Here is a 13125-nt window from a genome sequence, read left to right as displayed (position 1 = left end):
TCGCTCCAGCTCCTCCAAACAAGTGTGCTCAAACATTTGAATGCTTCTGAACAGCATTTCTTGGGAGTGTGGGAGGAAACCGGAGTACCCGGAGGAAACCCACGCGGACGGGGAGAACATGCAAACGCCACACGGACGGATTGAGCGAGGATCGAACCTATGTCCTCTCGTACCACCCAGGCGCTGTGAGACAGCAGCGTTACTACAGATCAAGCAAACCCAAATATGGCATTATTAATAAGCCACCCCAGAGCAGTCAACTACAAATTAATTACACTCAGCAGAGACACGGCAACAGTGACACTGAAGCACAGTGTACCGCACAGCGCGGTGCTTTTCACCACAACATGGACCAGTGTGTGTGGGAGGGACCGTCATGTGAGAGGCACGAGAACAACAAGCGAAGGCACTGCACGTGCGTCCTCTGCCACACACTCTGTGTATAAAAATGATTAATTGACGTGTTCAGTATAACAAACACTTTGTCGAGGGGGACGATTAAAAAGCATTGCCCTCATGTTATTATTATATCCCATATCAAATCATATTTTATTAACGCGTTCGGCCCGTTCGACAGATTCGACAGCGAAGGTTTCGACGAGCTGCGATCTGAGGGATGAGAACCCCCTGATAACCCCCTCTTATCAGCGCGTGCGCGTCACGGAACGGAACTTTCGCCGCGCGAGCGAGCGTTCCCATCCGCGGGGCCACACGCCGCTCACGTGCCGGCGCTCGCGATCAGGGTCGCGCGCTGACTTACTTTTGAATGTGTCACAGATCCTGGGTGGGTTGTCTCGTGCGAAAGCACGTGACACAGTACATATACATCTAAGGAGGAAAAAGCGATCGCCGTCCATTTCCTTACTATTGATATACTATATCTGCGGCCGCTCATAATTATGATTATAATATGAAACCTGACTATATACCTGATTATAATCAGGTCTCTGAATTTTAGGGATAGGTGGCGCCGTAATTAAGATGACGAATTTGGTAAACCGGAAGGTGTACTGGTTGAAACCTCCACCACACCCTATTTCTGCGTTGCTCCGCTTTTTTCATACTAAAGCAGTTTACACCGTTTTACGCTTCAGGACATGTTCCTTCATTAAGCCGGACTGTAAGACTCAAACCCACAACCTTCAGATTATAAATCCATCCATGTCCTTATTACCACGCTACCTGCCCGATGTGAGACCAGTATACTGTGCTTATGGCGTTTTTACCCCTCACACTGCTCTGCGCGCGCTGCTGATTCGTGATTGTGGCGCCACAACCAGACCATAATGCCATGATAATGTTGTCGTTTCTTAAGTGACCGAACGAGTCAAACAGGCGACACTGTCCGCAAGTCACGTGTCACGTGATCGCACCAGGAAGCGGCAATCATGTGATTGAAACCCAGCGAGAGCCGGAGCTGAAGCGACAAGATAACTGTCGGTGTGTCAGACGCTTGAAGCATGTTTCCGAAGCGCGCGCTCCTGTCGCCGCTCTTCGCGCTCGCGCTCGCGCTCGCGGGCTGCAGCTGTCAGTACGAGCCCACGTGGGACTCGCTCGACTCCCGACCCCTGCCGGGGTGGTACGACCAAGCCAAATTCGGCATTTTCGTGCACTGGGGGGTGTTTTCTGTGCCCAGTTACGGCAGCGAGTGGTTTTGGTGAGTCAGTGCATGATGATTTCATTCATAAAATAAACGAGAATAGATAGAAATGGCAAAAACAAAGAGCAGCACAAACTGCCGCTCGTAGGTATTGAATGGACTGCTGTGTCATAACAGATCAGATGGTAAAACTAAAGCGAACGATACCAGTCGCGTTTGTCTATTCGTAACTTAAGCGGTCCGTTATCGACTGGACTGACAAACGGCAATACCTGTTGATACCTGTTGATACCCGTGTCCGATCGGTCTCCAGGTGGTACTGGCAGAAGCAGCAGCAGCCGTCCTATGTTGATTTCATGAAGAAGAACTACCCCCCCGACTTCCAGTACCAGGACTTCGCACCGCTCTTCACCGCAGAGTTCTTCGATGCTAAACGATGGGCCGATATCTTCGCCGCGTCCGGAGCCAAGTACGTGGTTCTCACCACAAAACACCATGAAGGTCCGTGAAAGGCGTCGCGCTCTTCTTGTCTTACACCTCCCTATAAGTGAACGTTTAAACAAAAAAAAAAAAAAAAAACCCCGCTCTGCACTGTACATGGTGGTGTTCGAGTTACAACACATTCGACTTCCGACTGCCTCCACTTACGACGGTCGCCCCATTGCTCTTATCACAGTAGTGTATATCATTTTTGCGTCTTATTCACCGATCTTTTCATTTGTGATCCCCTTCCACTTACTTTCAATTTAACATGTCTAGCAAGTGAAAAGGTAAGTATTCATTATTCTTCCATGAGTACTGTACAGTATTAGTTACAGCGTTCATAAATAATTACCTCTACTTTAACACGTGAGAATAGTGGAAGAAAATCACAAAGCCCTATGGTACAGTGTAGCATTTGTGCATGTTTATATATCCTTATGATTCATGTTATACAGTATGTGAATTTTGGCTAATTATACACTCTGCTTATGACAGGTTCTTTCAAATGGAATTCTGTCGTAAGTGGAGGATAGTCTGCCTGTATGGGCTACATATTAAATATAAAGAAAGTGGAAACACTAGCTGAAAACTGATGAAAATTAAATGGTTAAAAAATTTATTAAATTCTAAGTAGGGACAGCTGGTAGCGTAGTGGTTACAGCCGCTGCCTTTGGACCGAATGTCGCAAGTTTGAATTTCACCTCTTGCTGTAGTACCCATGAGCAAGGTATTTACCCTGAATTGCTCCAGCAGAAAAAATTACCTGGCTTTATAAATGGGTAAATAGCTATAAGCAGATTGATGTTTTAAGTGGCTTTGGAGAGAAGTGTCAGCTAAAGGAATAAATGTAAGTAACTTTTTAAGTATATATAGCTGCTGTATGAATGGGTAAATCATTGTAAGACACATAGTACACAATCCTAGTACTGTAAGTAAAGGAAAAGGGTGGGGCTAGGGTGAGTCCATTGAGTCAAATCTTCAGCTAAATAAATTATTATTGATGATGATGATGATGATGATAATATAAAATGCATATCTGTGGTGCTCTTTTGAATTTTTTTGTAGTTTTGATGGAGGCATTGGCTAGTTAGGGATCTGTCTTTGAGCTAGTACATAATGTAAAAATGGCCTGTAGCTAGAAATAGGAAGCACCGGCACCGTGCTGATCAAACTCTCAGTTTCTGTTCTACAACCAGTCCTGCAAGTCTTGTGTGTGTGTGTATGTGCGTGTGTGTGTGCACGCTGTGTTTTCTCAGGCTTCACTTTGTGGGGCTCCAAATACTCCTGGAACTGGAACGCAGTGGACACAGGTCCAAAGCGGGATCTGGTGGATGAGGTGGCCACAGCAGTGAGGGCCAATGGGAACCTCCGGCTCGGGCTCTACCACTCCCTCTTTGAGTGGTTCCATCCGCTCTTCCTTCAGGACGCTGCCAACGTGTTCAAAACCAACCTGTTCCCCACTAGCAAGTCCCTCCCTGAGCTCTATGAGATCGTGAACAAGTACAAGCCGGAGGTGCTGTGGTCCGACGGGGATGGAGACGCCCCCTACCAGTACTGGAACAGCACAAGCTTCCTGGCTTGGCTCTACAATGAAAGGTACCTCCATGACACAGCAAGTGAAATACACTGACTTGTCTTTTCACCTCACTGTTGGGGTGGTGTGGTGGCACAGCAGGTAGCGCTGGTGCGTCACATCACCTAGGCTATGGGTTTGGACATGGGTTTAGATCCTGGTCAGTCTTGGTGGACTTCACATGTTTCCTCTGGATTTGTGTGGGTTGCCTCCAAATGCCCTGGTTTCCTCCCACCATTCAAAGACATGTGTCAAATGAACTGGTGACTGATTTGTGCTACGTCTGTGAGAACGACTGAGAGTGTGTCGTTGCCTTGAGACAGACTGGTGTTTGATCCAAGGTGTACCCTGCCTCATGCTCAGTGTTTCCAGGATAAGCTACGGACCACCTTGCATTCAGTCAAGTGGTTATTGATGATGGATGCATAAAAAAATTGATTGGTGTAGAATGATTAACTTAGTAAATTCAATACAGTACAGTGATGTTTGCACACAAATGAATATGCAAGAAGCAGTGAAGATGTGGCTAAGTAGCCAATGTGTGTTTCAGCCCTGTACGAGAGACCGTTGTGACAAATGACCGCTGGGGAGTTGGCACCATGTGTCAACACGGTGGCTTCTACACCTGTACTGACCGCTATAACCCTGGGCACCTACTCAAGCACAAGTGGGAGAACTGCATGACCATTGACCAGAAGTCCTGGGGGTTCAGGAGGGACGCCCAGCTCAGTGACTTCCTCACCATCGAACATCTAGTGGCTGTAAGTGTCTCGGTCTGGTTCATCTGATGAAATATACCGTAGTTTAATATACAGTAGCAGAAATATACACTAGTTCTGTTTCATGCTGTTCCAGCTAAAATGGAAGATGGGTAAAATGGGTAAATCAATGGCGTAGTGATAGAGCTGCTACCTCTAGACCTGGAGATTGCAGGATTGAATCCCAACTGTTGCTGTAGTACCTGTGATCATTTACTTACTGTAAATTTCTCCAGTAGAAACTACCACGTTACATAAATGAGCAAATCACAGCAAGTATTTTAATAATCAAAGTAGTTTTGGATGAAATATACAGTGAGTCTGGCCATTTTACTCTGTGTAAATTCAGAAGTACTATAAGATGAACTGCAGCAAAATTCTGTGTGCCGCAGACTCTGGTAGAGACCGTTTCCTGTGGGGGGAACCTGCTGATGAACGTGGGACCCACACATGATGGACGCATCGTCCCAATCTTCGAGGAGCGCCTGCGGCAGATGGGCCAGTGGCTGGGGGTCAACGGGGAGGCCATCTACAACACGAGTGCATGGAGAGCCCAGAATGACACTGCCACTCCAGGAATCTGGTGAGTCTCCACCTTTCCCAGTTCTCTACTGCACTGGCACAGCTTCAGGATTTTTACTATAGTCCACAATTAAAGCTTACTGGTCAAACAGTAAAGCAGTTTTTATGAAATGTAAATGTAAAATGTAAACAAGGGGGGCAGATAGACCTACTGCCTTTGGACCAAAAGTTCGCAGGTTCAATTCCCACCTCCAGCTGTAACACCACTGAGCAAGGTACTAACCCTAAACTGCTCCAGTAAAATTACCCAGCTGTACAAATGGGTAAATAATGGTAACCTTAACACTGCATGTTGCTTTGGAGAAAAGCATCAGGTAAATGTTATCTGTGTAAAAGTTGGCCACAGATAGCAGATATTTATCCTCCTGAGCAAAATCACATCATAGGATAGGATAGTACTTTATTCACCCCTGCTGGTAAATTCACAGACAGCAGTTTCACACATGATATGTAAATAGCAAGGTACACATGACACACATGGTAACACAAACAAAATAGTTACAAATTAAACTTACCCTTCGTAATTAAACAAGTGGAACGACTAAAGTCACAAGGCACTTCCTTGCTTCTCTGTATTGCGGAGCTAACAGGACATTTGAATATTAATGAACATGAAAATTAATTAATGAATTAACATGAATATTATGTATTCATGAATTATGTGCACCTGAATATTATGTATTATTACTGATATATTTTTAGATTTTCTAGGAATTCCTTCAAGCCCTGTCCCCAAATGTGGTATTAATTAAAAGTACTGACTGTCCTCTGTAAGGTGTATTAGGACTTAGCGTTGTAGCATGTATAGAGTGGGAGGTGCACGTAAAAATAAATGTCCTCTAGAGTGGACAAAAATGAATGGCAGGATGTCAAGAGAATAATTTCTTTTAGTTTCAGTAAGAACTGAAATAATGCAATAAATGTATTTAATTAATGTTTTCAAATAGGTATACATGGAAACCACAGGAGAAAACAATCTATGCAGTGTTCTTGCAATGGCCCACCGGTGGAAATGTGACTCTCAATGTTCCTGTGGTTTCTGAGGGAAAGACTCAGGTAAGGGCCCAGATGTTCCAATGATTATTAATAATTTTTGCATTTTTGATTCGTCCCTCTAAACCACAATTTTTTCAGAAGCTGCAGCTGTGCACGAGAAATTACATTTTGATCAGCTTTTTGTGAAAGAAACACAGCAAAGAACTTCTATGACCAACAACGTGACTGAATCAGAAAATTAAGGGCTTTTGTTTCTGTGTTGATTTGTGTGGCTGGGTATATTTAACGTTGTCATACCAGAATCTCCTGATCGGATGTGATCTGTACTGTCTTCAAGGTGACTCTGCTTGGTTACGCTCAGCCTCTGAAGTGGACATCCGTGAAACCAACTGGGCTGACGGTCTTCCTGCCTTCATTTTCCATCGGTCAGATGCCATGTTATTGGGCATGGACACTCAAACTGACGGGAGCAGGTTGATGCAGGAAAAGAAATGCACAGCAATTTTTAATTTTCATTAACATTTTCAGGGGCATTGTTTTAATGATTTTAAGAATCAAGTATCACTGTGATTGTAATTAAACTATTTTACAGTAGAATAAGAAGCATATTGTATAATGTAAAGGGATAACATGTTAAGCCAAGCATTCTGAAGTTCCAGAAGAATCCTAGAGGGGCCAGTTGCAATGCTGCATGATGTTACTGCTGCAAAACTTAACATGACTGCAAAATAGTAAGTAAATCATTACTGATCAGGAAATGCTACTTAACCAGTTTTTTAGAATATTTTCTTGCAATAACAAAGGATGTTCAGTATGAATTACTATAAATTCTTAAGGTGAATAGTTAAAGGGATAAGGAAACAAGCAAATATTATAACTCATATAACTGATGAGTTTTATTTTATAATAGTAAAAGGAGATGGTGTGTTTTTTTTTTTTTTTTTTAAGATTTTTGTAACTATTACAAATTCTTTGTAAGTGCAACATTGATTTGTGTGTTTATTGAACATTTTTGAAACTATTGTCTTGTGTTGCAGTCTTTATTCCAAAGGAAATAGGGATGAAACTGGAATTTTTAAACATGTTATTGGTGGCCCCAATTTTACAATTCCAAAGAAGTTTTATTTTCTTAGGAGGAATTCATTCATCATTTTCAGCTCCCCATATCAACCAAGTGCATTCTGGACTGTCATTAAGGCTATTCCTTCTAGAGTCTCCTCAGACCTTTCCCAACTGAACTGCCACCAGTTCATCTAAAAGAGCCATCAATTGGCAAGACTTGCTTTTCTCTAAGTTCAACAAACAATTTAAAAAAGAAAAAAGCCATTCGGTGCTCATTTCAACAAGACACAACTTCCATATCCTACATGAGTTACAGGCCTGTATGGTTGTTACCTCAGTACCAAGTATCTGCTCTTAAATAAGTATCATTTACACTGATCTAGAGAATTTACTCAGCAAGTCATTACCACTGCATTTTTAAAAATTGACATTGGCACATGGTGTATTATTCTGTGAAAAGCAATCTGAAACTTCTGCACTAATTCTGGCAGTGCTCATATACTGCAACACTCTGGCTAAAAGTGCAAAATGACATAAATGTCAGTGCTCATCATCGGAAACCAGTATTGTCACTGTTGTGTTGTGGGGAAATGTGCTGTTTGGTTTCTCTGACTGCTGCAAGGGGGACAACAAACAATTTTATGTAATCACAAACACACACACTGACTGAAACTGCTTGCCCCCAGGGGGGTTACAGCAAACCAGAGCCTAACCCAGCTACACAGGGCGTAAGGCGAGAGGGGGACGGGACACACTCAAGACAGGGCACCAATCCGTGACAGGACACCTCAAGAGGGACTCGAACCCCAGAACCACCAGGGAGCAGGTACAGGCCAAACTCACTGTGCCACTGCACCCCCATTTTATGTAATTTATTATTATTATTAATAATAAGCAACTTTCGTATCCAAAAATGCAATTTTCCTAGTGAGAAACCTGACTTTATGGTGCTCGCATGAAACCACACAGCACACCAGCCTAATCCTGGACAAAAAAGAATTGAGACTTCAACTCTGTAAATCATTTAACATTTTAATTTAAACTGTAATCTGTATTTGTACTTCCCTAGCTCATCTGTTTTCTTTTTTATACAGAATTTTCATACTGTTGTTCTCTTTGTTGCTATCTTTTGTACTATTGTATTGTGTTAATAAAAAGAACTCACACACACACACACACATTTTCAGAAGAACTGAAAATTTAAAAGTTAATAGAGGAAGCGGAAGTGACGAAAAATGTCCGCGAATAAAAACAATTCCGGAAGCGCAACAGAAAAGAGCAACAACGTTCCTCAGTTCGCGGAGGGAAATGGCAGTTGTGTGTGGTTGTTTTTTCAACGTAGAGAGAGCAAAGTAATATTAAAACAAAACCAGATTGATGGGGTTTAAAGTGCCATATATTAGGTACAAAATCAGTACAAGGAGGTCTATACACATCTATCTTTGGGATACATTATCTTAATTCAAACTGAATTATCTTCTTGAACGTACATCATGATGAAGGGCTTCATTGACTGTCACTGTCATATCTCTGCAGCAGAATTTGACAGCGTAAGGAAACCTGTGATTAACTTTTCTTAAAAATGTATATACATATATACATATCATATGTGTGCTGCTGCCCAGTGGCAGTGTGCAAACTGACAGGCACCGCGCGGCGCGCCGAGATTTGTCCTCGCGGCGCTCTAAATTCCGAGGACACTACTATATAGTTCGATTAATAAAAAATGGTTGCTTTCTTTTAGGACCTCGAAGACGTCATACAGAAATCTAAAAAGGTAAATGAACATGTTTTACTTGGTCTTGGAAAGTGTATGTCTTAATTTTAAACTGTCAAACAGTGTCTAGTGGGAAATAAACATGAACTACTGCTTCGCTAACATATTATTATTATTATTATTATTATTATTATTATTCGAATGTAGCCAAGTGTTAAATACATGCCATGGACCTGGTTGTTGGTTCGAGTCCCACTCCCTGCTTTGGCCACATTGTTCTTGTTCAAGGTGTCCTGCTCCTGTAAAAATTATTTAAAAAAAAAAAACCCTTCTGGATAAATGGGTTACATATTGTAAGGCCATTGAATAAAACATCTGCTATGCAACCATTCAATAGCAGTCATTACAGTATTTAAGAACAAATGGGCAGTAGGTGGCGTAGTGGTTCAAGTCTCAACCCCAGCTGTAGTGTCCTTGGTCAAGGTATTTATGTACCCTGATTTGTAAACTACCAACTTGTATAAATTCATCAAGTACTTCCTCATCCCATCAACATAACTGCTTCAGATGAAAGCATCAACAGAGCAACAAATACATAAAAAAAACAATGACAATAGACTGACAAGTTGTTCCTTGTCACAGATTGGGCTGAAAGCCATAGTGGCTGTGGCTGAGGACGCCGGGGAGTTTGACAAGATCATACAGATCTGCGAAAGGTAACTAAAGCAAGTGGACACATCTACCTCGGAATTCACTACAAAAGCTCATCTCAGATCTCAGCATGACATATTTTATGTGTTAACACCAAAACGCTGCTAGGTTCCCAGGCTTTGTGTTTCCTTGCCTTGGCGTCCATCCTGTCCAGGGTTCACCCCCACAGCAGGAGAGAGGAGCCACGCTTCAGGTGGGTCACAGAGCAGCTTTCTGAGGCAAGAGATGAAGATAAATGTTAAGTTTCACCTTTGCCACAAGACCTACAGATGCAGGAGTCATAGCTGGTAGCACAGTGGTTAGAGCTGCTGCGTTTGGATCTAAAGGTTGCAGCTTTGAATCCCCTCTCAGACTGTAGTACCCTTGAGCAAGGTATTTACCCTGAATTACTCCAGTAAAATTACCCAGCTGGATAAATAATTATAAGTTGCTTTGGAGAAAAATGCAAGAGTCCTGTATGGTTTACACAAAATGTATGCACTTTGTACTACTTGTATATTTTCCACAAATCAGGTTGGTTCATGTCTAAAATAATTTTAAGCACCTTTTTTCTTCTATCATTCAGCTCTATCAGTATGCATAAAATCACCTACTTATCATTTGAAATTCCTTTTTTTTTTTTTATCTCTTATGAATTATTAATAATATATAAATCCAGAGGTCTTAAACCTTTCCTAGGCCACTAACATCTTTTAAGAATCTGATGAACGCTATAGACCGGCTTTTAGAAAAATCTCCTCAAATAGATAATATGGCTCTTATTGCACTAAAACTTGATTAACTTTGCACAGATTTATGTTTTAGACAGTAATAGCATAGTAATGTTTCATTTCAAAATTTTAAATGTTAAAAACTTAAAAACCGTATACTAATCAAAGTTTTGTCACTATAAAATGAAAAGTAAGCCTGAATGACATGATCAAGTTAGTACATATTTTTAAATATGCATACTCCAAATATTGCTGTAAAGCACTAATTTTTTGTATTACAGGATCTGGATGCTGCTTTACCCCTGATAGAGAAATACAAAGATCACCTTGTTGCTATTGGAGAGGTAAGAGAGCTGCCCAAAGACATGTTTTACCATGACCCACCAACTGACTGCCTCCCCCCCTGCTGAAGTTCACCAGCCACATTAACATGGCTCAACTGTTTTTATGGACAGGTGGGTCTGGATTTCACACCTCGTATTGTCAACACTGACAAGGGAAAGGAAGAGCAGCGACAGGTGCTTATTCAGCAGGCTGGCATAGCAAAACGCCTGGACTTACCGTTGTGAGTGTCCAAAATTGACACCCACTACCATGTGAAATATTTATGGGACTCTGTAAACTCCTGTTCCCTGCATTTATTTCTCAAAAACATATTGTATCTTTTAGTTTTAACGTGATCCCTTCTATATTTACCTAAATCTCCATTATGGTATTTTTGCTGACTCAACAAAACCAATTTGTTGATTCCTTAGGAATGTCCACTCAAGGTCAGCTGGAAGACCCACTATTCAGCTTCTGAAAGAGCAAGGTATGGACTGAGGGTGGGGCAACAAACTGCTTGAAGTAGCATAGTTTGGCCTGCTTAAAAGAATACGTTTAACAGCATCTTTGCCATCCTACAGGGGTGCAAAAGGCCCTTCTTCATGCTTTTGATGGAAAACCTTCAGTGGCAATGGAGGGTGTGAAGGCTGGTTATTTCTTTTCCATCCCACCTTCAATAATAAGAAGTGAACAGGTACTAACACGATTCCAGAGGTGTGACTGCTACCAACATGATAACTTGTTTTCTCTGAAACATTCAAATGTATTGCAGTATTTTCCTATGCTGAGTGGTGGCAAATATCACTGAATATCACGCTTAGACTGAGCTTTCTCATGATTGATGTCTTTTGTCTAAGAAGCAGAAGCTGGTGCAGCAGCTGCCTCTAGAGAATATTTGTCTTGAGACGGACTCACCAGCCCTGGGTCCAGAGAAGCAGGTAACCTGGCTTTTAGGATCTCTGCAGCAAAGCCTCACCTGAAAAGATACTGAGATTTATAACAAATACATAAATAATGGAAAAATCTAACAGCATGGTGTGGAGTACTTGTTATGAATATGATTTGTTCATATTTATAGGTTTTGTTCCATTTTTAAAAACTACTTTTTGGCTCACAGTGGTCCACAAAATGTCTTGGAAGCACAGGGTGTGAGGTAGTATACACCCTGGGCTGAATGCCAGTCCATAACACACACTCATTAACTCACACATACAAGAACTATTTGCAATTATGTATATCGGTGCAATTATTTTAACTGAGTTTCCACTGGACATCATCAGCTGATGTTTTGGAGAAGACTAATGCAGACCGTGTTTGAACGTATTGCAGGTGAGAAATGAGCCTCAGAACATTACCATCGCTGCAGAGTACATCGCCAAGGTCAAAGGGGTTCCCCTGGAGACAGTGATGGAGACAACTACGCAGAATGCCCTTAAGCTATTCCCTCGGCTGAAATTGTTGCTTTGAACACCAGAGTATAGATTGTGGTTTAATTATTGTTATGTTTTAAACATTATTTTCTGTATGAAAATAAAATGTTGAAATATTGATTCTTCTCAGACAGTTTTTTTTTTTTTTTTTTTAAATCTGCGAAGAGTTTGTCATAAGAAGCCACAAGATTAATTTACTAACGCATGTGAAGAAACTGTTTCTGTTGTTATTTGCATATGGAAAAGACTAGCAATGTGGAGGAGAAAGCTAAAACAGTCGCTCGGCTGCTAATTATGAAAACATAATGTGTATTCCTTGTATGTGGTAGCAAAGACGTCTAAGTAATAAAAAAAAAACATATTTATATTTGCAGTTTTACATTTAGGGGACAGTTCTCCAAGGTGTTATACAACTCATGTAAAACAATGGATTATTTCCGTTTTCATCGTACCAACATTATTATTTTGATGTATTTCAAATGTAAACATGCTTTTCACAATGTGTAAGTTTGCACAGTTGCTGTTGATGCATATCACTGAATCAGCTTTGGTATGGTGCTATTAAAATATTTGTTTTACTTCTGCACAGCTTCTTGTTATTGTGAACTTGTGTTCTCATTGAATACATTTTATATATTTTAAGCTTGAAACATTTTTCCAGAGTGACTTACACTGTTGAACCTATTGCAGTTATTTCCCCATTTTTACAGCTGGATCATTTTTGCTGGAGCTATTTAAGGTAAGTGCTTTTTTTCAAGGATACAACAGCAGGAGGTGGAATTCAACCAAGAGCCTTTCAAGTGCAAGGCTGCAGCTCCAATCACTACATCTAATCACTGCTGTCTCTTAATATTTACATACTAATTAGCTGGAAAAGTACTGAAAGCTCAGTTCCAGTGCTCCACTTTTTGTGGAGGAAGTCATATTTCATAACCCATTTTCTGAGTGTTTTGTGGCCTTATTTCAAGTTTATGTGGACCAGTGGACTTGTCTTTGATCAGCTGTGCTCAGAGCTCTCAGAGTTGCACAGAGTATACTGTTTAAGTCTTCCATGTTGCTTTTTCGTAGTTTACGTTGAACTTCCCCCTTCGATCACATTCAAGAAGGTGTTTTTCTGACCTGAAAAATTCCATAGCAGTCGAAACTATTGAATGCAGCGTTCCGGGCAAGCAAGGCTCC

At 41.3% G+C, this 13125-nt stretch overlaps 2 protein-coding genes across 4 annotated transcripts; both read left to right on the top strand.

Moving 5' to 3' along the window:
- Nucleotides 1–1377: 1377 nt before the first annotated feature.
- On the top strand, nt 1378–6877 carry fuca2 (alpha-L-fucosidase 2). The gene is made up of 7 exons (XM_018730500.2): nt 1378–1657; nt 1914–2101; nt 3340–3679; nt 4207–4417; nt 4807–4997; nt 5944–6052; nt 6330–6877. The coding sequence occupies exons 1-7, from the start codon at nt 1461–1463 to the stop codon at nt 6468–6470; spliced, it is 1377 nt and encodes a 458-aa protein (XP_018586016.1). The 5' UTR covers nt 1378–1460; the 3' UTR covers nt 6471–6877.
- A 1469-nt stretch (nt 6878–8346) lies between these two features.
- LOC108921224 (putative deoxyribonuclease TATDN3) lies at nt 8347–12526 on the top strand. 3 transcript variants are annotated; one of them, XM_018730592.2, is made up of 10 exons: nt 8347–8604; nt 8799–8831; nt 9414–9487; nt 9591–9675; nt 10474–10536; nt 10648–10754; nt 10948–11003; nt 11098–11210; nt 11374–11454; nt 11846–12526. In XM_018730592.2, the coding sequence occupies exons 1-10, from the start codon at nt 8548–8550 to the stop codon at nt 11981–11983; spliced, it is 807 nt and encodes a 268-aa protein (XP_018586108.1). In that variant the 5' UTR covers nt 8347–8547; the 3' UTR covers nt 11984–12526. The 3 variants fall into 3 exon arrangements, with proteins under 3 accessions (XP_018586108.1, XP_018586101.1, XP_018586094.1); XM_018730585.2 differs by having other exon boundaries at nt 10648–10757; nt 11377–11454; XM_018730578.2 differs by having other exon boundaries at nt 10648–10757.
- The last annotated feature ends 599 nt before the right edge of the window (nt 12527–13125 follow it).

The sequence above is a fragment of the Scleropages formosus genome, chromosome 15 (genome assembly GCF_900964775.1).
Source record: "Scleropages formosus chromosome 15, fSclFor1.1, whole genome shotgun sequence".
Classification (NCBI taxonomy): domain Eukaryota; kingdom Metazoa; phylum Chordata; class Actinopteri; order Osteoglossiformes; family Osteoglossidae; genus Scleropages; species Scleropages formosus.
The sequence above is the reverse complement of the archived record's forward strand: the minus strand, read 5'-3'. Positions and strand labels throughout refer to the sequence as shown.

Coding starts and splice junctions, on each gene's coding strand:
- fuca2 (XM_018730500.2), top strand. CDS start 1,461: ATGTTTCCGAAGCGCGCGCTCCTGTCGCCGCTCTTCGCGCTCGCGCTC. Junction 3,680..4,206: donor GCTTGGCTCTACAATGAAAG/GTACCTCCATGA, acceptor TGTGTGTTTCAG/CCCTGTACGAGAGACCGTTG. Junction 4,418..4,806: donor CCATCGAACATCTAGTGGCT/GTAAGTGTCTCG, acceptor TGTGTGCCGCAG/ACTCTGGTAGAGACCGTTTC.
- LOC108921224 (XM_018730578.2), top strand. CDS start 8,548: ATGATGAAGGGCTTCATTGACTGTCACTGTCATATCTCTGCAGCAGAA. Junction 8,832..9,413: donor TCATACAGAAATCTAAAAAG/GTAAATGAACAT, acceptor TCCTTGTCACAG/ATTGGGCTGAAAGCCATAGT. Junction 10,537..10,647: donor ACCTTGTTGCTATTGGAGAG/GTAAGAGAGCTG, acceptor TTTTATGGACAG/GTGGGTCTGGATTTCACACC.